This window comes from Syngnathus floridae, chromosome 14, assembly GCF_059516105.1.
Source record: "Syngnathus floridae isolate MCC-2025c chromosome 14, RoL_Sflo_1.0, whole genome shotgun sequence".
Classification (NCBI taxonomy): domain Eukaryota; kingdom Metazoa; phylum Chordata; class Actinopteri; order Syngnathiformes; family Syngnathidae; genus Syngnathus; species Syngnathus floridae.
Window position 1 is genome coordinate 13,077,266 of NC_142426.1, and position 22,090 is coordinate 13,099,355.

At 42.5% G+C, this 22,090-nt stretch overlaps 2 protein-coding genes across 3 annotated transcripts in view; both read left to right on the plus strand.

Moving 5' to 3' along the window:
• The window catches only part of LOC148387879 (sodium channel protein type 2 subunit alpha-like), a 27,564-nt gene extending 10,849 nt beyond the window's left edge, over positions 1–16,715 (plus strand). The window contains exons 9-33 of the mRNA XM_088397402.1: positions 326–416; positions 1,358–1,486; positions 1,711–1,802; positions 1,884–2,126; positions 2,218–2,281; positions 4,880–5,021; positions 5,193–5,390; positions 5,456–5,638; positions 5,730–6,104; positions 6,175–6,304; positions 6,398–6,636; positions 6,879–7,052; positions 7,137–7,493; positions 8,112–8,519; positions 10,367–10,484; positions 10,613–10,767; positions 11,095–11,268; positions 11,632–11,658; positions 12,814–12,936; positions 13,168–13,440; positions 13,544–13,597; positions 13,673–13,814; positions 13,989–14,089; positions 14,251–14,521; positions 14,635–16,715. Of these exons, the coding sequence (XP_088253528.1) occupies positions 326–416; positions 1,358–1,486; positions 1,711–1,802; positions 1,884–2,126; positions 2,218–2,281; positions 4,880–5,021; positions 5,193–5,390; positions 5,456–5,638; positions 5,730–6,104; positions 6,175–6,304; positions 6,398–6,636; positions 6,879–7,052; positions 7,137–7,493; positions 8,112–8,519; positions 10,367–10,484; positions 10,613–10,767; positions 11,095–11,268; positions 11,632–11,658; positions 12,814–12,936; positions 13,168–13,440; positions 13,544–13,597; positions 13,673–13,814; positions 13,989–14,089; positions 14,251–14,521; positions 14,635–15,866 (5,495 nt within the window). The 3' untranslated portion in view covers positions 15,867–16,715. The remainder of the gene's footprint in view (positions 1–325; positions 417–1,357; positions 1,487–1,710; positions 1,803–1,883; positions 2,127–2,217; positions 2,282–4,879; positions 5,022–5,192; positions 5,391–5,455; positions 5,639–5,729; positions 6,105–6,174; positions 6,305–6,397; positions 6,637–6,878; positions 7,053–7,136; positions 7,494–8,111; positions 8,520–10,366; positions 10,485–10,612; positions 10,768–11,094; positions 11,269–11,631; positions 11,659–12,813; positions 12,937–13,167; positions 13,441–13,543; positions 13,598–13,672; positions 13,815–13,988; positions 14,090–14,250; positions 14,522–14,634) is intronic.
• Positions 16,716–18,580: 1,865 nt separating this feature from the next.
• On the plus strand, positions 18,581–21,999 carry LOC148387880 (uncharacterized). Of its 2 annotated transcripts, none has more exons than XM_088395532.1 (7): positions 18,581–18,742; positions 19,324–19,523; positions 19,666–19,740; positions 19,820–19,912; positions 19,995–20,105; positions 20,185–20,320; positions 20,395–21,999. In XM_088395532.1, exons 1-7 carry the CDS (start codon positions 18,739–18,741, stop codon positions 21,759–21,761), a joined length of 1,986 nt encoding a protein of 661 aa, XP_088251658.1. In that variant the 5' UTR covers positions 18,581–18,738; the 3' UTR covers positions 21,762–21,999. The 2 variants fall into 2 exon arrangements, with proteins under 2 accessions (XP_088251658.1, XP_088251657.1); XM_088395531.1 differs by having other exon boundaries at positions 18,582–18,742; positions 19,321–19,523.
• Positions 22,000–22,090: the final 91 nt, after the last annotated feature.

Sequence of the window (22,090 nt, forward strand, 5' to 3'; positions counted from 1 at the left end):
GGGAATCTGTCCCTTTATGCACTATATTCCAAAATCAGATTCTAAAACATGTCTTGAAAAGATGCATATTATATAAGTATGACTTGAGCATTGTAAGTGCTCAGCCTGCAAGGCAAAATGATATCAATCCCTTATTTCCAAACTCTAAATGTAGTTCACTAAGCTGTATTTATTGTATTAATGCCAAGGGCTCACACTACGGTTTGTTGCTTTGCCTTAATGGATAGATGCATCCCATAGGATTAGAACATTGTTGCTTGCGCATTACTGAATTTGTTTGCATCCGTATTTCACAGCCGACTGACTTTCCTCAACTTGTTGTCCACATTGTTCAGCCTGTTCATAATGTTCACCATTCTGACCAACTGTTTTTTCATGGCTATGTCTGACCCAGCGCCATGGACCAAGCACCTAGAGTAAGTCCCTCACACTGTTACACGTCGTTTCCTTACCTTGCGCTACAAAAACAATGTCAAACTCAGATGTTGTATGTTCTAATGTACAGCTGTGCCCAGGCGTAACTGAAGAATCGTGTATGTACAGTATGATGCATGCCACATGCAATTTGCCATCTGGAATGAAATTGTTCAATTGCTTTAGGGGCTCCGCCTGATGTAGCAGGTGTGCTTGAGCATGTTTTGCATGCAGCTTTGCCTGCTCAAGATAATCTCACTATACATTTACATTCCATTCCCTTGCCTTGTGAAAAAATTGCCGCTGTTTGTCAGTGAGCTTGGTGAATCAATGCAGCCAGCTCTCATCTGTTTAGGACATACTACACATAACTCCCATCAGCAGCCAGCTTCAAAAACTGGAGAGACGTACAAACTGGATTGTGTAAAATGTAAATAAAAACAAAATACAATGATTTGAAAATCCTTTTCAACCTATATTCAATTGAATACACTACAAAGACAACATATATATTGTAGATATAATATAATATTTAATATGTCGTGTCACCGTGGGATAGTAGGAAACGCAATTAGATTAGATTAAAGAATACGCCAGAGTCAGGACATGACAGTGACCTTGAGGTTTTTATTTATTTGCCATGAATCAAAATTCCATACTAGTAAATTGCTATTAAATAAAACTGTGGAACCATATAATAATTTTTCAACCAATGAAATTCCAGCACAGAAATCAATTCAAAACTTATTGGATGTTCCCACATTTTGTCATTCCGCCACAATTTTAGTTGCTGCACAAAATGATTATTTCTGTATTTTCATCAATTTGTTTCAGTAAAGTGTGCAGTAAAGTGTAACGTTGCTATTTCAGTCTACTTCCATGCTGCGTGGCATTCATGAATAAAATTGCCGTCTCTTTTTATTCCGGTTCATTGATTTTACAGATACACTTTCACTGCCATTTACACGTTCGAGTCAGCAATAAAGATATTTGCTCGAGGATTCTGTATCGTTCCTTTCACCTTTTTGAGGGACCCATGGAACTGGTTGGACTTCAGCGTCATTGTTATGGCGTAAGTAACAATCTAATTTTTATCAGTGACCATATTTGGACCTTTTATGGCACAGGCCACATAGCAGATCTTTGTTGATGTATTTTAGACTATAAACTATTTGTATAGACAGTGTCCCAATGCCATTATCATGGACTCAGTTCTTAAATGACACTATGGGACTGAATTATTTGAATCAATGACTGAACATAACCTCTCTCTATGCTCTTTTCATCTAACGGCAGATATGTGACAGAATTTATAGACCTGGGAAACGTTTCGGCACTAAGAACCTTCCGAGTGCTACGAGCCCTGAAAACCATCTCGGTTATACCAGGTAATGCTCATCTCGTTTCCAATCTGTCTCACGTGTCTCAGATGTTTGGCCAACTCGCCATATATGTCCAATTCCGTGCAGGTCTGAAGACCATTGTAGGAGCTCTGATCCAGTCTGTGAAGAAGCTGGCAGATGTGATGATCTTGACCGTATTTTGCCTCAGCGTGTTTGCCCTTATCGGCCTGCAGCTTTTCATGGGGCTTTTGCGACAGAAGTGCGTTCGCAGCATCGCACACTGTGTCAACTCCTCCTTTAGTACAAATATATCTTTCGTCTGCAACAACAGAACCTGGAACTCAGTGGAGGATTTTCTCACCAGTGAAGGTCAGTCCAAATCCATACAGTAGTTACTTATCCATTTATGGTAATGTACTAACATTCATGCCAACGCTATTCTTGTTCCCATTTCCTTTAGATAACTTTTACAAAATTGAAGGAGCAAAGGATGCGCTAATATGTGGCTACGGCAACGACGCAGGGTAAGTTGCAATTATTTGCTTGCCGTTATACAATGGTAAAACTCCATCGAGTGGCTTTTGATCACATGCGCGTCATGTTTACGGGCCCGCGGGCTCCATGCAAATAAGTCTTTACAGAACCGGAACAGAGATACAAAGGCGAGATGTTGTTGCTCTATATTTTAAGTCCGTGACATAATGTATAGAAGAGCGATCGCGTCAGAAGGGCGGGGAGGGGGTTAGCGTGAGAGAGGCTGTGCACAAGACGACCGACATGCAGTGCGGATTATCACCCGAGTGCCATTGGCACCCTGCACCGAGAGGCATGAAGTTGCCAGCTTCTTTGGAGATTTCATCATCTCAAAAGCTCCACACAGTGATGAGGTTGAAGTGGATCATTGAATTGATCAATACTGTTAGGGTTGATCAAAGACATGTCCTCAAGGCATGCGCTGCGCTTTGACTTCTTATAAGTGCATCTGCAGGCACACACTAAATAGATTTGATGAACGTATGGGCCGTTGTATATGATAAGAAAGATCTTACTTGCAGTCAAGGACCGTTGCTGCGGATGTCACAGGAAATGTGTGACACCATCCAAATATTGCTACTCAGCCTACATACGGAGTAATCCTATAAATCTGCAAATGCTTTTGAAACAAGCACAACAGGATGACTCGAGCCATGCCAGGGCCAGTTCAGGGGTTAGATCGTGAACTAAATACCCATCTGTGGCAATCTCAATTGCCGCTTGCCTTCTGTGACTGAAGGTGTTTTGTTTTTTTTTATGATTGGAGAAAAGGCAAAGAGGCACGAGTCCGGGCGCATTTTCTCCTGGATGGTTTGAACATGTGTACTGTATTTCCCTGACTTGATTTAAAACAAATAATTCAAATGGTTTGACTGAAATGTGAACCGCACTGGGCTTTTAATGCTAAATGAGATCGAGTTTCTCAAATATGTGTCGAGAACAAACTGAATTTGAGGATCGCAATGTTCGCTCACTCTTTGCTAACTGACAGGGATGTTGAGAAATGTACAAAAATGGTCTTATCTGTATGACTGTTTGATATCAGACGCCAGAGACCTTGAAACTCAATTGAGAGCAAATAAAGACGATATGACGATAAATGATTATTTAAAGCATGGCGCGTTATTCCCGCGGGCGGGGATCAGTCAGGCTTGAATGTTGTTGTTTTTAATCCCCCCCACCCCCCCACCCTCACACACACTCACCTAGCCTCCAAAAAAGCACAGGCACTTAATCTCCTAAGAAGCAAAATCTGACTCAGTGACTTGTGTTCATTTCAGAGAAAAAAGCAGATACGCTTAAGGGCATTAAAGGGGAAACCGCATCATTTTAGGTCAGTAAGATCAGAGCAATCCAGCTGCTCTACAGTTTACCTACAAGTTACTCGTCTTGTTGATCGTGCTGATGCGAGTTCACTGACACACGTGCCGCCGTTTTAATCCTTTAACGGAATTCCATTTGGTCTGTCTAACTTTGAGACTGTGTGGCAAAACAAGATTGAGTACTGGAGCTACAGTTTTTCACAAAAACGATATAGCGTAAGCAAATCTAAATAGTTTCCCCAGATTTCTTTTCTCCTTAGCTAATATACTGTCGTCAGTTAATGACCAAAATGATCATCGGTTGAATTATTTGGATGGAACATCCTAAGGCTGGCTGTGGAGACAAGATATTAAGCAGGTCAGGATGGAGGACGTAAAACATAGAGGATGCTTAATCTTTTGAGTGTATTCCAACAAGTAATCCCTGAGTAGATTTCCAAATTAAAGCTTTGGATAGGGTATGATGACACAAACACACGCAGCCAAGGCCTGCACAGACACCACAAGGCCCAAGTCTGCACAAAAAATATGCATTCAATTGAGTGTGTGTGTGTGTGTGTGGGGGGGGTAGTATGTGTGTATACTACTCGTGTATACGTGTATAAATAATCATTTTAATTTTTAATTCTTTAATTTTTATGAGAAGTGTATATATATATTTATTTGTTTGTTTGTTTATTTATTGATTTATTTATTGATTTATTTATTTATTTTTGGATGGTGGTGGTGGTGATGAAGCCTCTTGTGTCCTCACCGCTGCATATTAGTGATCATCCCTGGCCTGTTGGTGAGATGTCCAGCTGTTCTCCTAGCAGTACTCTTTGCCCAGCTGTTTCCCAGTCATTATGAAATTATTCTGACAGCCCCGCTCACTCCTCAGTGCCAGACCTAAACAATGAATATCAGAAATGGAGGCAACGGAGTGCAAAATGTTTGTTTGATATCCATTTGGCTTGTCATATAATCTCTTTTACGCTGGTGCGTTTGATTGCAGCGGAGTGGCAGGAATTTCAAGTGCCCTTCTCAGTTGAAATCATGGTGCATGATGATAGCAGTGGCATTGACTCTGCTACTCTCTGCTGCCGAGTCAAAGGTCACGAGGCTAAATGTTGAAACTCAAAACGTCCATGACGGCGGCCGGCGGGCGGGCGGGCACACACGCACGCACGCACGCTATCCCATGTGGATCTATGCCAGATGCTTTTGATTTAATTGCGCACTGCCTTTGTTGGTCCCGACTCCGCTTTGATAATGCTTCCATTGCAGGAAGTGTCCAGAAGGGTTTGATTGCCTCAAGGTTGGAAGAAATCCAAACTACGGCTACACCAGCTTTGACACTTTTGGATGGGCTTTTTTGGCACTTTTCCGTCTCATGACCCAAGACTACTGGGAGAAACTATTTCACCAGGTTCAATCTCATTTTGCAATTCTGATTTATTCTGTAATCATAACCAATTAAAAGTTGCTATATTAACTGTGTCATCAAGTCTTGAGTGTGCCTGTGAATATTCTTCATCAAATATGAAGTCATAAACTCATTCATAATCTAACATAGTATTTATATGTTTCCATCTTCCAGACTCTGCGCTCAGCTGGAAAGACCTACATGGTGTTCTTTGTCCTGGTTATCTTTCTGGGCTCTTTTTACCTGGTCAATTTAATCCTGGCTGTTGTCGCCATGGCCTATGAGGAGCAGAATCAGGCGACCATTGCTGAGGCTTGGCAGAAGGAGAGGGAGTTTCAAATGGCCATGGAGCATCTCCGTCGGGAGCAAAGAGTAAGTCCCGTGCAAACAGCGCTCACGGATTTGCACGTGCTCACCATTTGACTTTTTCTGTGAAGCTGGCAGCAAAACGGCAAGCCCAGGAGAGCGATTCCATCTTGTCCCCGGAGTTGTCTCCATTCTTTACAAAGATAGGAAGTATGAGACGATGTAGCACTAAACGGAGGCGATCTCACCGGGCGCTATCAGAAGAAACGGCAGTGGAAGCTGAAGACAACCTTGACCTGGAAGACGAGCTAAAGGTGCCGCACACAGATACGAAGCAATTGCTGGACACAATTCCAGACAATGAGTCATTGATTCTTATGTCCACCCTAATGTTTCTGTGTCCAGCCTCCTTTGTCTCCCCTGCCAGCCCACCCGCTTCTGGCCACACTCTCCTCTCACCCACTCAGCACGCGAAGAGGAAGCCAGAATAGCATCTTCAGTTCCTTGAGGGTGCGCAACAACTCCGAGGCTGACTTTGCGGATGATGAGTACAGCATCCATGGGGATGCTTTCAGAAGCCGCACCAGTTCCACCGTCACGCACTGGAAGAGAAGGGCTGGCAGTGTGAGGAGCCACTGCTCCCAAGTCTTCACCCCGAGTCTCACAGTAAACGGACGGCTCAACGTTTCTTTAGATCACAATGGCGTCACCGCCGCGGCGGGGCCACACGCCCTGAATTCCCTCCCCGCTTACAGCATGGAGAGGATAAAGGAGGACACGGTGAGTGTCTAAGCGGCGCTATTCCAAAACGTTAGCTTCTGACGCTTTTGACCGACCCACCCACCCACAGAAGACCACCAATGAAGGGGAAACTGTCCAAAGGCCTCTTCTTCAGCCGTCCCCAACAGTGACCGAGCTGCCCCCCGTGCAGAGAAAAAGAGGACTAAGCTCTGTCAGTTTTTTTAGTGATGCCATGGACGGTTAGTTGTGAGAGAGCCTCACGTCATTCTTTCTAGGACCAACTTAGCAGTTGGTCACAGGTGGTCACAGTTGCCTTTGGTCCTTCTTTGCAGAGCTGGAGGAGTCCAGACAAAAGTGCCACCCCTGTTGGTACACCTTTGCCAGAAAGTACCTGATATGGGACTGCTGCAACTGGTGGCTGAAATTGAAGGAGTTGGTCAAGTTGATGGTGATGGATCCTTTCCTTGACCTCGGGATCACCATATGTATTGTGTTGAACACCCTCTTCATGGCCCTGGAACATTACCCGATGACTGAGGAATTCAACACCATGCTATCGGTGGGAAATTTGGTGAGGATTTTTATTCAAGTGAGGTTTTTGAGACAAGTCTAACAAATAAGGGTCTCGAGAGTGATGATGATGGTTGTGGTCATGTATTGCTTGTGTCATTTCCGTCAAACAACCAGCTCTTCATTTCCTCTCGCCCCACAAACAACCTGCGCTGGGCATTGTTACTTCCGTTTATGAAAAAAAAGTAATTTTTTTGTTGCTTGATGGTAACGACGCAATGTCAATCTCGAATGTGCCGTCAGGTGTTCACGGGGATCTTCACTGCCGAGATGGTCCTGAAGCTGATCGCCATGGACCCGTATTATTACTTCCAACAAGGATGGAACATTTTTGACGGCGTTATTGTTTGCCTTAGTCTGATGGAGCTAGGGCTCTCCAATGTCGAGGGCCTCTCTGTTCTTCGCTCCTTCAGACTGGTACCACAATATTTCTGCTTGTTGTTCGCGCTTGGATTTGGACTCGCTTGGTCTGACGTCACGCTTTCTCCTCCTTGTTCTCAGTTACGTGTCTTCAAACTGGCAAAGTCTTGGCCCACCCTCAATACTCTAATAAAAATCATTGGCAACTCAGTCGGCGCTCTGGGAAACCTGACACTGGTTTTGGCCATCATCGTCTTCATCTTTGCTGTAGTGGGCATGCAGCTCTTTGGCAAGAACTACCAGGACTGTGTGTGCAAGATCTCTCATGACTGTCAGCTTCCTCGCTGGCACATGAAGGACTTCTTTCACTCCTTCCTGATTGTGTTCAGGGTGCTGTGTGGCGAGTGGATTGAGACCATGTGGGATTGTATGGAAGTAGCTGGGCAACCTCTCTGCATCCTGGTCTTCATGCTGGTCATGGTCATTGGCAACTTGGTGGTGAGTACACGGCATTTTCTCAATACCGATCCCGTTACGGGAGCCGCACTTAGTATCCCGGGTGACTAGTTGTAGTTGGTATAGCGGTGACTTGAATACCTTGTTTGGGCCAAGACCGTCTGACGAGAGTGTGACTGACTTGTATCGTGAACAAAAACGTCTTCTGCACACAAATGGTGGGAAAGCTGTTTATCCGAGAGATAATCCGGGATGCTTAAAGGACAATCAAGTCAAAGCTCATTCATCACTAATCAACTGCTCATGCTCCCCGTCTCTCACTGGCTAAAGATGATCCTTACGCACCAACTGTGCACATCACAAAAGCACACACACACACACAGTCCGCTGCGGTGCAGTGTGTGTTCCAGGCTGATGCTCTCTAAGCTTGTAGACAGATTACTCGGAAGTTGGATGTTAGGAAACTTGACTTTAGAATAGCTGGAAGCACACAAAGCCAGCCGTATGTGTCACAGCTGAAATACAGATACAGATGGATGGATGTTAAGATTCAAGTTAAGATTTGAAAAAACGACAGCTGCCTCATCCATAAAGCCCAAATGATCACTGAATACGATAAGCTTGAGTTGAATTGATTACCTACGGCTTGTGTGTCAACAGGTACTGAATCTCTTCCTGGCCTTGCTGCTCAGCTCTTTCAGCTCTGACAACCTCTCAGCTCCAGATGAGGATGGAGATTTGAATAACATCCAGATTGCCATTGCTCGCATCCACTCTGGTCTCTCCTGGCTCGCCACAAGCATTGTCCACCTCTTCAACCGCACTTTCAAATGCAGACGGAAAAAATCCATTCAGACCTGTAAGGCCGTTAAACTGGTTTCCATTCACCTGGAATGCAATGGTGGAATTTATGGACGCTATGGAGAGAAGTACGTCGTACCGGAAGAGGACAGCTACATGACTAACCCAAACCTGACTGTTATCGTTCCCATCGCACCTGGAGAATCTGATGTTGAATTTATGGAGGACGAGGACATATCGGAGTCATCCGAGGACGAGGACCAGAAAGTAAGTTTGGAGCAATTTGTTTCTCCCGCTTTATACCCAATAAAAACGGACATACTAAACACCAACAAAGATCATTCAAGGACAATGAGCCAAACCATATCACCAGATTAGAAATGAGCATTAATAGTGTGAGTTTATACATTTCTAGAAATATTTTGCATGCCTGCCTCACAGCTCTGATGCGTTTTGCGAGTCGGCTGTAAAAATGTTGTTTGCTCTCACCGACCAATCGGCGGACAGAAAAATGCCTACATCATCGAGGTCTAGCGATTGCTAATGCAGTTTCCTTTACATTGGCCAGCACAACTGATTCTGAAGGCCCTGGGGAATTTGGATTTATATGGCAGCACATCAAGCCTGAGATCTAATAGGACCAAATAAGACAATTCTAACATATAGTACATTGTATACAATGCAGCTGAGAAATGCAACAAAATGAACTGAATGGATTGTTGGGGATACATTAATGCAATTTCATGGAAGAAATATCGGACTTTATTTTGTTAATGTAGGTCACTGCTTGTGATAGGCCAACAGAGAAGGCTTTGCTAGCCGCGACAGCCCATCACTGGATCTAATACAAGAGCTCCAAGTTAACTCTCGTATTTGATTTAATCATAACTTAGTTGCCTTTTTTAGCATGATGGAGGAAAAGTCTGTCATCATCAAAACTAAGCATTCATTTGAATCACTTCATGCTCACAATGCTACTTTCATGATGCTCTACCGCAGTTGTCAGTATCATTTAGAAATAAAATACAGGATCAGGTTAACAGCTAGAGAGAGGGCAGGGATGGCCTTGCGCATGTGGATGCTCTCCTGAACCATAATCTGTTAATCTGGAAAGCAGACAAAATGAATTATGATGGAGACCATTGTCCTGTAGAGAAAATCCAGATGTGTTGTTTCCGGTTTCCATGTTTGCTGCTGCAAAGTGCACATTTATAATAATGTAATAAGGAAAAATAAAACCAGTGTTCTGAAGCTGAGCCGTGATTGGTTATGACCTGGCAACTGTGATGTCATTTTCAGTCGACAGCAAGTGGCAAAATGGCTCCTCGGAAAGAAGTTATGACTACAATGCGGCCCGTGAAAAAAATGAGTTTGACACCCTTGGTCTAGACTCTCGAGGGAGAAAATAAAGACAAAGAGGATGTGCAATTGTACATATCCACTTGATTTAATCGTCCCATGTATTCCTCTGATAATCTGCTGAGATGGTACGGATGATCAAGTCAAACCTTTTGATAGGATAGAGACTGACCTCTGCCTCACAAATTATGTTTAATATGTTTTGCTTTTACAACAAAGTCAAATCTTATCAAAAGAGTATTAAAGTATAAAGGAGATTGAAAGGTCATGCACGTAGTAGGTGAACTTGCTATTCAGCCTGACAGTGGATGGAAAATCCTTCAACTGCTCTCCTAGGGAATGATTGCATATTGTACATTACTTAACTGTAAAATGAAGCTTATTTAATTGTGACATCAAACAGGACTGCAACAAGTTTTCTCGAAATATTTGGCAACGTGTACTAAAGGGAGACATACGTATGATTCCATTCATTTGGGGACATACGTAAGTCGATGACAAAATATTGAATCATTTTTATTCTAGTTAAATTTGACATGCACTCCAGATAGCTATAAATCTTGAAACAGGCAATTGACGAGTAATAAAATGTCCTTTAAACGTTGACTTTGCAAATCAAAACTGAATTACTTTTTAATCTCTGTAAATTCAGTTCTCAAATTGGATTACATTTGATTGCAAAGGTATCAAACTATTTTAAGAATGAGAATGAAACTTTGAGACTTTCTTTGACTTTGAGACTTCCTACCTGGCAGGAGAAGATAAGCCTTTCGGAAGGCAGCACGGTGGATTTAAGGAAGCCTGGCGAGGAGCTGGACAATTTATCCGAGCTGGCTGAGGAGTGCATGGAGCCAGAGGAATGCTTCCCAGAAAGTTGGTGTAGAATTTAATGTCTGATGAGTACTTACACTGTTCCACATTTTTTCTTCGCTTTATTTTATTCTTTGCGTGATGACAAGTCCCAAAGTCTGTGTTCTTCTTGGTTTCACCTTTTCACTCAGTGTGCGTCAAGCACTGCCAGTGCTGCAATATCGATATCAGCCAAGGTCTCGGCCAGGCCTGGTGGAGACTGAGAAAGACCTGCTACCAGATTGTGGAACACAGCTGGTTTGAGACCTTCATCATTTTTATGATCCTGCTCAGTAGTGGAGCTCTGGTACAGTATCTTGACACCTTTGTTTTCCTGCCAACAGGATAAAAGCTGTACTGTACTTTTCTGAATGTGACGTCAAAATGATGATGAAGCATATTTTCAGAGCTTAGCTGTAAATATAGATGTAGAATTATTTATATGTTGCCTACAGGCTAAAACAAAACATAATCTAGTTCCCAGGATGATGCAGTCAAAATATAGTACATTAGCATCATGTTAAATGGAATTTGATACTATAATATTTTTTTTGCAGAAGCTACGTATTTTGCACAATAGTTCATGTTCGACACCCCTAAGATAATAAGTAATATTTGCGTCTCTTGACTGCAGGCATTTGAGGATATCTACATTGAGAAGAGGAAAGTCATCAAAGTGATGTTGGAGTATTCCGACAAGGTCTTCTCCTACATCTTTGTGCTGGAGATGTTCCTTAAATGGATCGCTTATGGCTTCAAGAAATATTTCACCAATTACTGGTGCTGGCTTGACTTTCTCATTGTGGATGTAAGTGAACAAAGCATGCTGTGTTTATCAAATCAAATTAAAGTTAAAGCCAGCAGCATCTGAAATTGATATTATGATTTGAATGTTTTACACAGTGCTAATTGTCAAATTTTTAACTATGACTACTTTGCAGGGAATTTTTACCGCCTAAACCGATTTACCAGAATGCTTCTGTTCTGGATGTTTTGCTCTCGCCTCAGGATTAGGCCCAAAATTTCTCCCAAAAAGATTTGAAGATCATTTGAAGAAGATCATTTGAATCTTTTGGCTTTAAAAATAAACAAATCAATCTTTTGACATCAATCAAAGTGCCCGAGGCATGCGGCCCGCGGCCTGACTCTGATTTTACCTGCTGTTACACAGATTGCTACAGACCGCTCTATTGTTAGGGTAAGTTGTAGTTAGCAGGTCCAGGTGAGTATGAGATCCAGGAATGAAACTCGCATCTGCATCATGAGCATGTTTTTTCTTTCACTTTGCAATTTGTTATGATACCCAAAGCCATGAGAAAAAAATTATATCTATATATATATATATGTATATATATATATATGTATAATCGTTCTTCAATTCGTCATTTGATAACACTTCAGGACTTTGGCTTTTGTATCAAAACAATTTTAGTGCCACATACTGTAAGCTTTATCTATAGAAGATCAATTCTGCTCAGCCTATACATCCCGGCGGTAAGCATTCTTAATGGTGGCGATTCGTATTGTACAATTTCAATACATTTTTAACTGCTGTTCTGTTTGTTCAGCATGTTTGATTTGTTGCTACATTGGCAACTTTTTTGCTTGATCAAAGTATTTCTTTGATGATTTCTAGTATATTTGCTTTTGTATTGATTTATTTCATGACCGACACTGAGAATAAGACAAATAGCACCTTTGTTCTGTTTCGACTATAAACCTTGAGTATCTTCTTTAGATATGTTGGACAAACACATCCGTAAATAGACTTTTATAAAGAAATTCACACCACCGGGGACCTGAGTGGTAAATTGTTTTAAAGAACTCATTGGCTCAAATTGGTAACAAATTTGGCTGATTTGTTTATTATTCTTTATAAAACTCACTCTATTTGATATATATCCATATATGTATTATATGCATATATACTCGAGTATGTGTGCATGGACACGTTCTGTACATGTATGCATATGTACTTGTCTGTGTTTTGTCATCTTCAGTCTCATTGGCATCCTTCCATTTTCATGACTAGCAAGCGCACCCAAAGGGTCATTCAACAGCGGAATGTCATTTTGTTTTGTCTCTTTTGGATGTAGAATAGAGTGGAAGTCTCAAAGACGTTGCAACAACCAAAACAAATCTCAACCTAACAAATTCTAAATTGTGTCTTTTCCTAACTGTGGAATGTCCCAAAATCACAGAAAGTCCAAATTCTTCTTCTTGTCATTTTACTCTGAACTGAAATATTGATTTTTCTCCGTATCTTCACATGCAAGGGTTTGGCTACTTTTTTGTTCAGCACATTTGCACCTTCTAAGAATGCCAGTACAATATATTTCACTTCCTCTTGTAGGTGTCCCTGATAAGCCTGGTGGCAAACTCACTGGGTTATTCCGACTTTGCTGCAATCAAATCCCTGAGGACTCTCCGCGCTTTGAGGCCTCTCAGAGCTCTATCCAGATTTGAGGGCATGCGGGTGAGAAGTCAAATTTTGATGTCAAGAAGGGGGCCATACAATAACATCCTGCCGGGCCCCAGGCCATTTGTTTGAGACCCCGTCTTAATAGGCGGCGGATGCAATGTCTGCCTTGATCCGTATGCTACGAACACATTAAATAAGGCCCCCCCCACCGCGTTGACAGCATTTTGGATGACTCTAATGAGTAGAAGTGAAAGCCGTCGTTGTCCTCTTTGTTGCGCTCACCAGGTGGTCGTGAACGCTCTTATTGGAGCCATCCCCTCCATCATGAACGTGTTGCTCGTGTGCCTCATCTTTTGGCTCATCTTCAGCATCATGGGAGTCAACCTTTTTGCGGGCAAGTTTGGAAAGTGCGTGAACAGAACTGGCTTCATCCACAGTTTCACAGTGGTCAACAATAAGTCCGACTGCCTGGCCATGAACGACACTCAGTACTACTGGACCAAAGTGAAGGTCAACTTTGACAACGTGGGACTGGGCTACCTTTCCCTTCTCCAAGTGGTAGGTTTCTTGTGTCTACTGACTTGAGCTGGTGTGTGTGTATAGAAAGAAAAGCTCCATTTCAAAGAATAAATGAAATAATCATTGTATTGTGCTCTTACAGGCAACATTTAAAGGTTGGATGGAAATAATGCACGCAGCTGTTGATTCAAGAGGGGTAAGTGTGTCACTTGACTTCAACCGACTCGACGTCAAGCATGAGCGTCTGACTTGAAGAGATGTTGCTTTTCAGGTGGAGGAGCAACCCATCAGAGAAATCAACCTCTACATGTACCTTTACTTTGTGGTCTTTATCATATTTGGTTCCTTCTTCACACTCAACCTCTTCATTGGCGTCATCATTGACAATTTTAATCAGCAGAAAAGAAAGATGAGTATTACTGTCATATTGCATTTTTCATCATTTATCACAAAACTCGCATGCTGTTGCCAGGAAGAAAAAAAAAAAAAAAGGTAACCTTTTGGGAAGAAGTTGTCTAACACATGTCGACTGTCTTTCGCTATTCTGAATGTCCAAAATAATGTCAGGTATCTCTGATTATACTTAGGTGGACAGGATATTTTTATGACTGAGGAACAGAAGAAATATTACAACGCTATGAAGAAGTTAGGAAGTAAAAAGCCACAAAAGCCAATACCAAGACCTGCGGTAAAGTAACACCATGGTGTTTCAAATGTGTCTTGAGCGTTTCTGCACTTATTGCCGAATTAATTGACGGTTGAACTGCAGTCTGGGCATAAGAATAGGGCCTGTTAAGTCTTTGATAAGGCTTCCATTGATTGACTTGTACTTGTCTTTGTGCACCTCAGAACATCCTGCAAGCCTTCTTCTTCGATCTGGTTTCGAAGCAAGCCTTCGACATCATGATCATGATGCTGATCATCGTCAACATGCTCACCATGATGGTGGAGACGGACGAGCAGTCGGACCGCATGGAGTCCGTTCTCAACAAGATTAATTTGGTCTTCATTGTGATCTTCACGGCAGAATGCCTGATCAAGATCTTTGCCCTTCGTTGTTATTTTTTTACAGTCGCTTGGAACATCTTTGATTTTGTGGTGGTTATACTCTCCATTGTGGGTACGTTGGAAAATGTACACTGCGAGAACACAATGAACTACTTGATGAGCTATGAATTCGTATTTAAGTTCTCCGAGACAAAACCAGTTGTGTCTATCTGCCTCTCGTTACAGGGATCGTTCTCGCCGACATCATAGAAAAGTACTTTGTGTCACCGACCCTATTCCGAGTCATCCGCCTGGCAAGGATCGGACGCGTGCTTCGACTTATACGTGCAGCCAAAGGAATCAGGACTTTACTTTTTGCCTTAATGATGTCCATGCCAGCGCTATTTAACATCGGTCTCCTGCTTTTCCTGGTCATGTTCATCTACGCCATCTTTGGCATGGCAAACTTTGCCTACGTGAAGAAGCAAGATGGAGTTGACGACATGTTCAACTTTGAGACTTTTGGCAACAGTATGATCTGCCTTTTCCAGATCAGCACCTCGGCCGGCTGGGACAATCTCCTGAGTCCAATCATGTCCAGCTCTCCGGACGAGTGCAATGTTCATTATGTCAACACTGGAACAAATACTCGCGGTAACTGCGGTAGCCCCTCAGTGGGCATAGCTTTCTTTGTCAGTTACATCATCATCTCTTTCCTCATTGTGGTCAATATGTACATTGCCATCATTCTGGAGAACTTCAGCGTGGCCACAGAGGAAAGCACTGATCCGCTGAGCGAAGATGACTTTGAAATGTTTTACGAGGTTTGGGAGAAGTTTGATTCGGAAGCCACGCAGTTCATCGAGTTCTCCATGCTGTCGATTTTTGCCGACACTCTGTCGGAGCCGCTGCGCATCGCCAAGCCCAACAAGATCAAACTGATCTCCATGGACCTCCCTATGGTCAGCGGCGATCGAATCCACTGCTTGGATATCTTGTTTGCCTTCACAAAACGAGTCCTGGGCGAGTCGGGGGAGATGGATGCCCTCAAACAGCAAATGGAGGAGAAGTTCATGATGACCAACCCTTCCAATGTTTCTCACGAGCCCATCACTTCCACACTGCGCCACAAGCTGGAGGAGATGTCGGCCATCATCATTCAGAGGTGTTACAGGAGGCATCTGGTGCAGCGGCAGATGAAGCAGGCCTCTTACCTGTACAGACAAATCAACTACGAATCGGTCGTCGATGTGGAAAATGCTCCAGAGACGGAAGGGCTCATAGCGACCATGATTCATCACTACGGCGCTGCGGGCGGCGACTTTTTAGAGACAACAGAAGGCTCTCTAATGTCGTCGCCACCTTCCTACGACAGCGTGACCAGGGCAGCCAGCGACCTTTCGGACGTCGTCGGATTATTAGCCGGGGACTCTGAACTTGGGGATCCTGGTGAAAACGATGAGGAAACTTTTCTTTGAAGCACCACATACTCAAACAGATTTGCCGAGTCATATGAAATCCTAGAAAGTGTTTAAAACGAGCGTATGTTGTAAAATTGAAGCATTTAAGGGAACGTCACTTCAGAAGAGAAGCCTTCAATGGTCATTTAAATAACAATGGCTGATTGTACTACATACGTTATACTCGGAAAATACATACTATGGGATATTGGGCTTTCAGACAACATTTCAGTATGAATATAAAATGCAGAATAGCCTTTTATAATTCTCCAAACCTCCGAATGCTTTGGCCGTTCAATGTCCAGACCTTCTTTATATTATACTGGATGAAATCCTAAAAGTGATCAGTAATTCAAATAAATTCCAACGGAAATCCAATGATATTGTCTTATTAAGAATTTTGTAACTCAAGGCAATTTCATTTTCTGGCTCTGCACACCATGAGGTCCGTTTTTGTGCCCAATCCAAAGAAGAGCAGGGTGTCAAAATTCCTAAATCATGTGCCTGATTTTGACTGTTGTCCGCACACTTCTCTCAATCTCATTGGACCATTTTATTTGACTGTTGGATGCAGGTGGAGAAGCACAAATGCATCAAAAGCTCATTTTGTAATATTAATGATGTAAAAATGACCAGTTGTACATGTAAAATACATTTTTGAGAAATTTGTAATTATATTGATGTGTATTGTGTATATATACGTATAAAGAACACTTAAGGGACATGCATGCTGTCATATAACATATGATCAAATTATATGCGTACATACTGTGCTCAATTTTCTATATGATACTTTCCTTGAGAACTTGCTTGTAAGTATTGCATTTAGGTTGTATTTACTGAATGTAATAAAACATCTTTTCCATAGCTGTGCATGTTCAATCCCTCATCACTGTACACAAAAGCACACTTTTTTGGATTTTTAGACATTTTCTTAGTCTACATTTGCTTTTTTGGAGGGCGGGCGTAATTTCACATGAGAAACCAGTTAGCTTATTTGACCTCATTACAAAGCTGACAAATCTCTCTCTGAGCGGGGAAAAACAAGACAGATGTGCACAAGCCTCTGAACCAGCTCCCATTTTTGTCCTTGTGGTGGTGTTGCCCTTTAAAGCTTGAATTTGTTTAGAATAGCTCAACAAATACAGTAACCTCTCAATACCGTTGCTGAAATGATCTGCGACAATTATTGATTTATTTGAATCTTTGAAAAGATTAAATGCTTCAATATCGGCTAAAATTACAAAACATGAGCACATACGAAAATTATTTGCTTGACATGGCCTTGTGATTATTTGAATGCACGTTTTCTTGCTCTAGATTTCTATATATGTGTTTACTTCAGCATATGACTACTCCTTCAAGAAGTCAGTAGGACACATCACAAAAGTGTTCTATTTTGTGTTATAGTAATAAATTTGAACTGTGCTCCCACAGTTTTGAGTTGAGGGGAGTCAACAAGGGTGCCAATTTGGATTTAGCCCCAAACAGATTTCCTCTCTCTGGTCGTTGGGGTAGTCAAATCCAACTCCGAGCAGCTGGGATGGAGGGATAATCTGTGTGTGTGCATGTGTGTGCGTGCGTGTGTGTGCGTGCATGTGTGTGTGAAAAAAAAAATACACTTTTTTTTTAATTACACACTCACAGGACAGGCACAACCTCCCTCTCCCCCTCTCTCTCTCTGTTCCTTGTCTCCTGCACTCACATTGAGGATATATGAGGCACACATTCAGTGCATTACTATATAGACACAGACATTTATGCAATTCATCTTCCAGATTGCTTTAATTTGTGTGTGAAGTGCCAGAGTATTTGAACGTGAATGAATGTGACTCTGCCAATGACGAGATTTTTATCCATTTAGACATGTGGACGAGATTAAAAAAGCTCTATGTTTAATTAGAAATTACATTAGCATGGATATGGACGCAATTTAATACCTCACAGATCATCTGCATTCACTGCGTGTCATGGATCGGATGGAGCAGGGCGACCAAATGCAGCTATGACACTGTGCTCTACTGTCAATGGAATTGATGCGAAGTCATCTACTGTAGCATACATCTGACAATTTTAGGTTGTACTTTAGAATGTGATGAATTTGGACACGTGTAATATTACAATACAATACATCTGTATTTCTATAGAGCTTTCACACCTTCTTTACCAAACATGTTATCATTGAATTTTATTTTAGTCATATTATTTTTTACAAACACACTAAACAAAATATACTTTAAAATTGCAATAATATTGTGATATAATATGACAATCTGTGATATGTTCAGGCTGTTTAGTGGTCTCCGTTTGGTTCAAATTGTGCCGCACCGTACAGCACTGGTTAAGAGAGAGTCGACTGCCCCCACCAGGAGACTTACTACAGATTTAGTTTGAGACGTTCAGAGAGTCTAAGTATGTAAATGACGCATTCAATGTTAATTTGTTGATGGAGAGATTTATCATAGAAAATTTAAGAACACCACGGGGAAGTATTATTTGTACTGTTTTTTTTTTTTCAGGCTGTGTCACTGAAGAGGGAAAATAATGTGGATTTTATTCTAAAGAACATATTACAACTAGCCATTTTTATATTCGGTAAGATATGACGGCTTATTTATTACAATTATCATTCTTTGTATTGTAGTTGTTTTTTTAATGTTTTTGTCTACAAGGGCGATGCACACTCCATATCGATAGATGGCGACACTGCCACCTAATCGTCATTTGCATACTGCTATTTATACCAGGAGAAGAAAAGAAGAAAGTCTCTTCCCGTAGTTTTTGCTATTCGAAAGCAAGAGACGTGGCTTTGACTTAATTAAGAGATTGTCAGGGACATTTTTCAAGTAGGGAGACATTCCGACACGTTGTGTATCTTCTCCGGAATCAAATGGGTAAAGTTAGCATGGCGCTTGTTTTTGCTTCGTTTCGTTTTGTTTTGGTGTTGGTGGTACACGTTGCTAACTCTTTCATGACAGTCACTTCTAGAATGAAAACACATGAAGGCGATTAAAGCGGGGTAAAGTTAACGTAATAGAACAGTGTTGGCCAACATTGAGGCAAGGAATCCAATGTACATTTTTAGTCGGGACAAATGAAGTGAAATTGTTTAGTCTGCCCCAGAACTCCTGATGATCTCTCAAAGTACACATCCGGGTTGAGAATCACTGCAATAGACAGAAAAACACAGTCACTTTAGAACGCTCAATTCAGTGGCCTCTTCCCTCTTTATGAACACAGAAGGCTTTAAACATGCCTCAGGAAATGTCCCTTTTCGTGAATTCTTCTTATCCAGCTCCTTGGAGAACAGCGACTTACAAAATCTTAGATACACTGCGCCTGTGTTTTCCAAATTTAGAGGACACATTTCCGTTTAGAAATTTTACACAACTTAATATCCCTAATCTGACTTAAATTGTACCAGTATTTATGTCTGTGCCTGCTTGTTGACAATGCTTCTTTGGCCCTTCAGAAGGTCCCCTGCCTTTGCCGTTGCTAAGGCTCCTGGCCCCACCTCTGCGTGTAATGTCAGCCATTATGTGGAAGGTGGTTCACTTGCGAAGCACAGAGCATTATGAGAAAGTGGTGGAGTTCATCACCATGGTGAATGAAGCCATCCCTGATATCTTGACTCGCAGACAGAGGATGCTGATTATGCTGGGATTGAAACTAAAGGTAACGATGATCATGACCGCAAATGTTTATTTGAGAACGCCTATCGGTGTACAAAGTATCAATGCAGATTACGGACAATTTGAAAATGGTGACGGGGTGAGAAAATTTTTTTCAAGGCGCTGTATTTGAAATGTCTTTCCAGATGTTAAGTTGTGAGCAAGACGTCACTTGTGTCAAAAGTGTCTTGGAGAGCATTCTGCCAGGCAGTCCAGAGGAGGTGTGTGGTCAGTTCTTCATCGATGAGCATCACAGAATATCACGCTGGTCTTCAATGAAGCGTATGTTTATTGTGGCAGGCTCATCCACCAATTGATGCTTTTGAGACCAACTTAGCCACACTTGTTGTAAGACTCATGGATGACCTTGAATGGAGAGAACACTTTCTCAAGGTGTGTGCATGTACTTTTTTGGGTCAAAGTTTTAACACCTAGAACAGCGACACAAAACTTAACCTCTATCGTGATCTCACAGAATGAGTTCCCAGTGAATTACGGGCCAGAGTTTGACATAGCACTGGAAACGTTGGTGTCCGACTTCTTCAACAGATTGGATGGGCTTCTGCTTGTTCCGGATTTTAAACAGGCATGATCATCACGGGTGTTGCACTAGATAATATTTTCAACTCTGCATATTAATGTTACGTGGTGTTATTTTTAAACAGATCTCAACGTGGATCGGTGATGACGCATCGGCCCTGCTGGAAGCGTACCAGCGGTACGCTTGTGAAGCTGAAGACTTCACAAGCCTACTCAGAAACATCATCCAAAGAGAAAAATTAACCAAGGTGAACGCCAATGGTAAGTCTGACTTTTTTGAGTTTTTCTTTTTTTGTTAAAGATTCATGGTGGATTTGGCTGTATTTTCTCTTTAGAAACAGACATGTCTACTTCAGAACAGCAGCTCATCTCGTCACTAACGCTGCCCATCTCGGTGAAGGAGACAAACTCAGCCTGTGAAACTTTGAATGATGACGCTCAGGAGGTTTTTCCGCAGAGTAGCACCGATGTTGAAGAAATGACTTGGACGTATGTAGTCCAACAGGAACCCGAGATCTGCTCTCAGGAAGAAACGGTTGTAATTCTAAACAATAGCAAGGAAGAAGAAATCACAGTTGAGCTTGTTTTGGATGACCAACATTTATCCACCGCATCCGTTCCTTCCACATCCACGCCCCAACCTGCAATGTCTAGCTCCACAGTTGGCCCTCAACGGCAAAGAGTGGCACATAAATGCCCTCACTGTAACAAGTGCTACATTTATCGCTACGAACTCCTGGAACATCAGAGGATCCACACTGGAGAGTTGCCTTACAAGTGTACTCAATGTGGAAAGGCCTTTCGGAGAAGCTCGGATCTGTCTTGTCACAGGCGCTCACGCTGCGCCAAAGCTGCCTATATTTGCCTGAAATGTGGGAACAGCTTTCAGTCAGTACAGGAAAAGTTTAAGCACAAGTGCGTTCACAATCCACCACGGTTTGACTGTTCTCACTGCGGGAAAAGCTTCAAGAAGACGTGCCAGTTGGACAAACATGAGATGATTCACACCGGCAAACGCATCTTCACGTGCAAGCAGTGTGGAGAGAAGTTTTCGAGTATGAGTGAGCTGAAATTCCACCAGAAGATTCATCCTGCGGGCCTCTCCAATCAGTGCACCTTTTGCGGCAAAATGCTTCCTTCTGCCGCATCTTTGGCAGCTCACGAAGCACGCCACGATCCCCAAAAAATACACCTTTGTCCATTTTGCGCCAAATCCTTCAGGAACAAACATGAACTGACCCGTCACAAGCGCGTGCACACCGGCGAGAGGCCGTACCAATGCCCGTACTGCGAGAAACGCTTCTACATGTCTGCAAACCTGACTGTCCACATCCGCACCCATACCGGAGAGAAACCGTACCTGTGCCCTGAGTGCGGCAAAGCTTTCGTGTCAGCCGGCGAGCTGCAGATACACAGACGCATCCACACTGGGGAAAGGCCCTACAAATGCAACGTGTGCGATAAAGGATTTACCATGGCGGCCAAACTAACGTGTCACATGCGCATTCACACTGGCGAGCGGCCTTACGTCTGCACGGAATGTGGAAAAGGCTTTTCCAGCGGTGGCCAGTTGAAAATTCATACAATGAGCCACACGGGAGTCCGACCCTACACTTGCAGCTTGTGTCCTAAAACCTACAAGGTTCTCAATCACCTGAAGAGGCATTTGAGATCTCACGGGATCCAACCACCGTCTCTTTGATCCTACCCGTGCATCTATTTTTTTGTGCTGCTCTCCCTGTAAGACTCACAAATGTAATGGAGTCCATCTCAGTTGACCTTGGGCGAGGGACAGGTACTGTCATGTCAATTTGTATTTCTTTTGCCTGTTGTCATGGAGCTCGGCCTTTTCTATTTTCGCAGATATACTTGAGTTGTCCCCCCAAAACCACCTTGACAAATCTGCTTTTATCTATTGTAATACAGTTGTCGAACCTGAAGTACCACTTTTGTCTGTCCTCTCTCATAACTTTGATGGCCATTCACGGTCTGTGGGTTCGAGATTGTCCAATGACCTCCCTCACATTGAAG

Excerpts from the sequence above, each read along its gene's own strand:
- LOC148387880 (XM_088395531.1), top strand. Across the intron at positions 19,741-19,819 it reads TGCCAGGCAGTCCAGAGGAG|GCTCATCCACCAATTGATGC; the intron begins GTGTGTGGTCAG and ends TTATTGTGGCAG. Across the intron at positions 19,913-19,994 it reads GGAGAGAACACTTTCTCAAG|AATGAGTTCCCAGTGAATTA; the intron begins GTGTGTGCATGT and ends GTGATCTCACAG.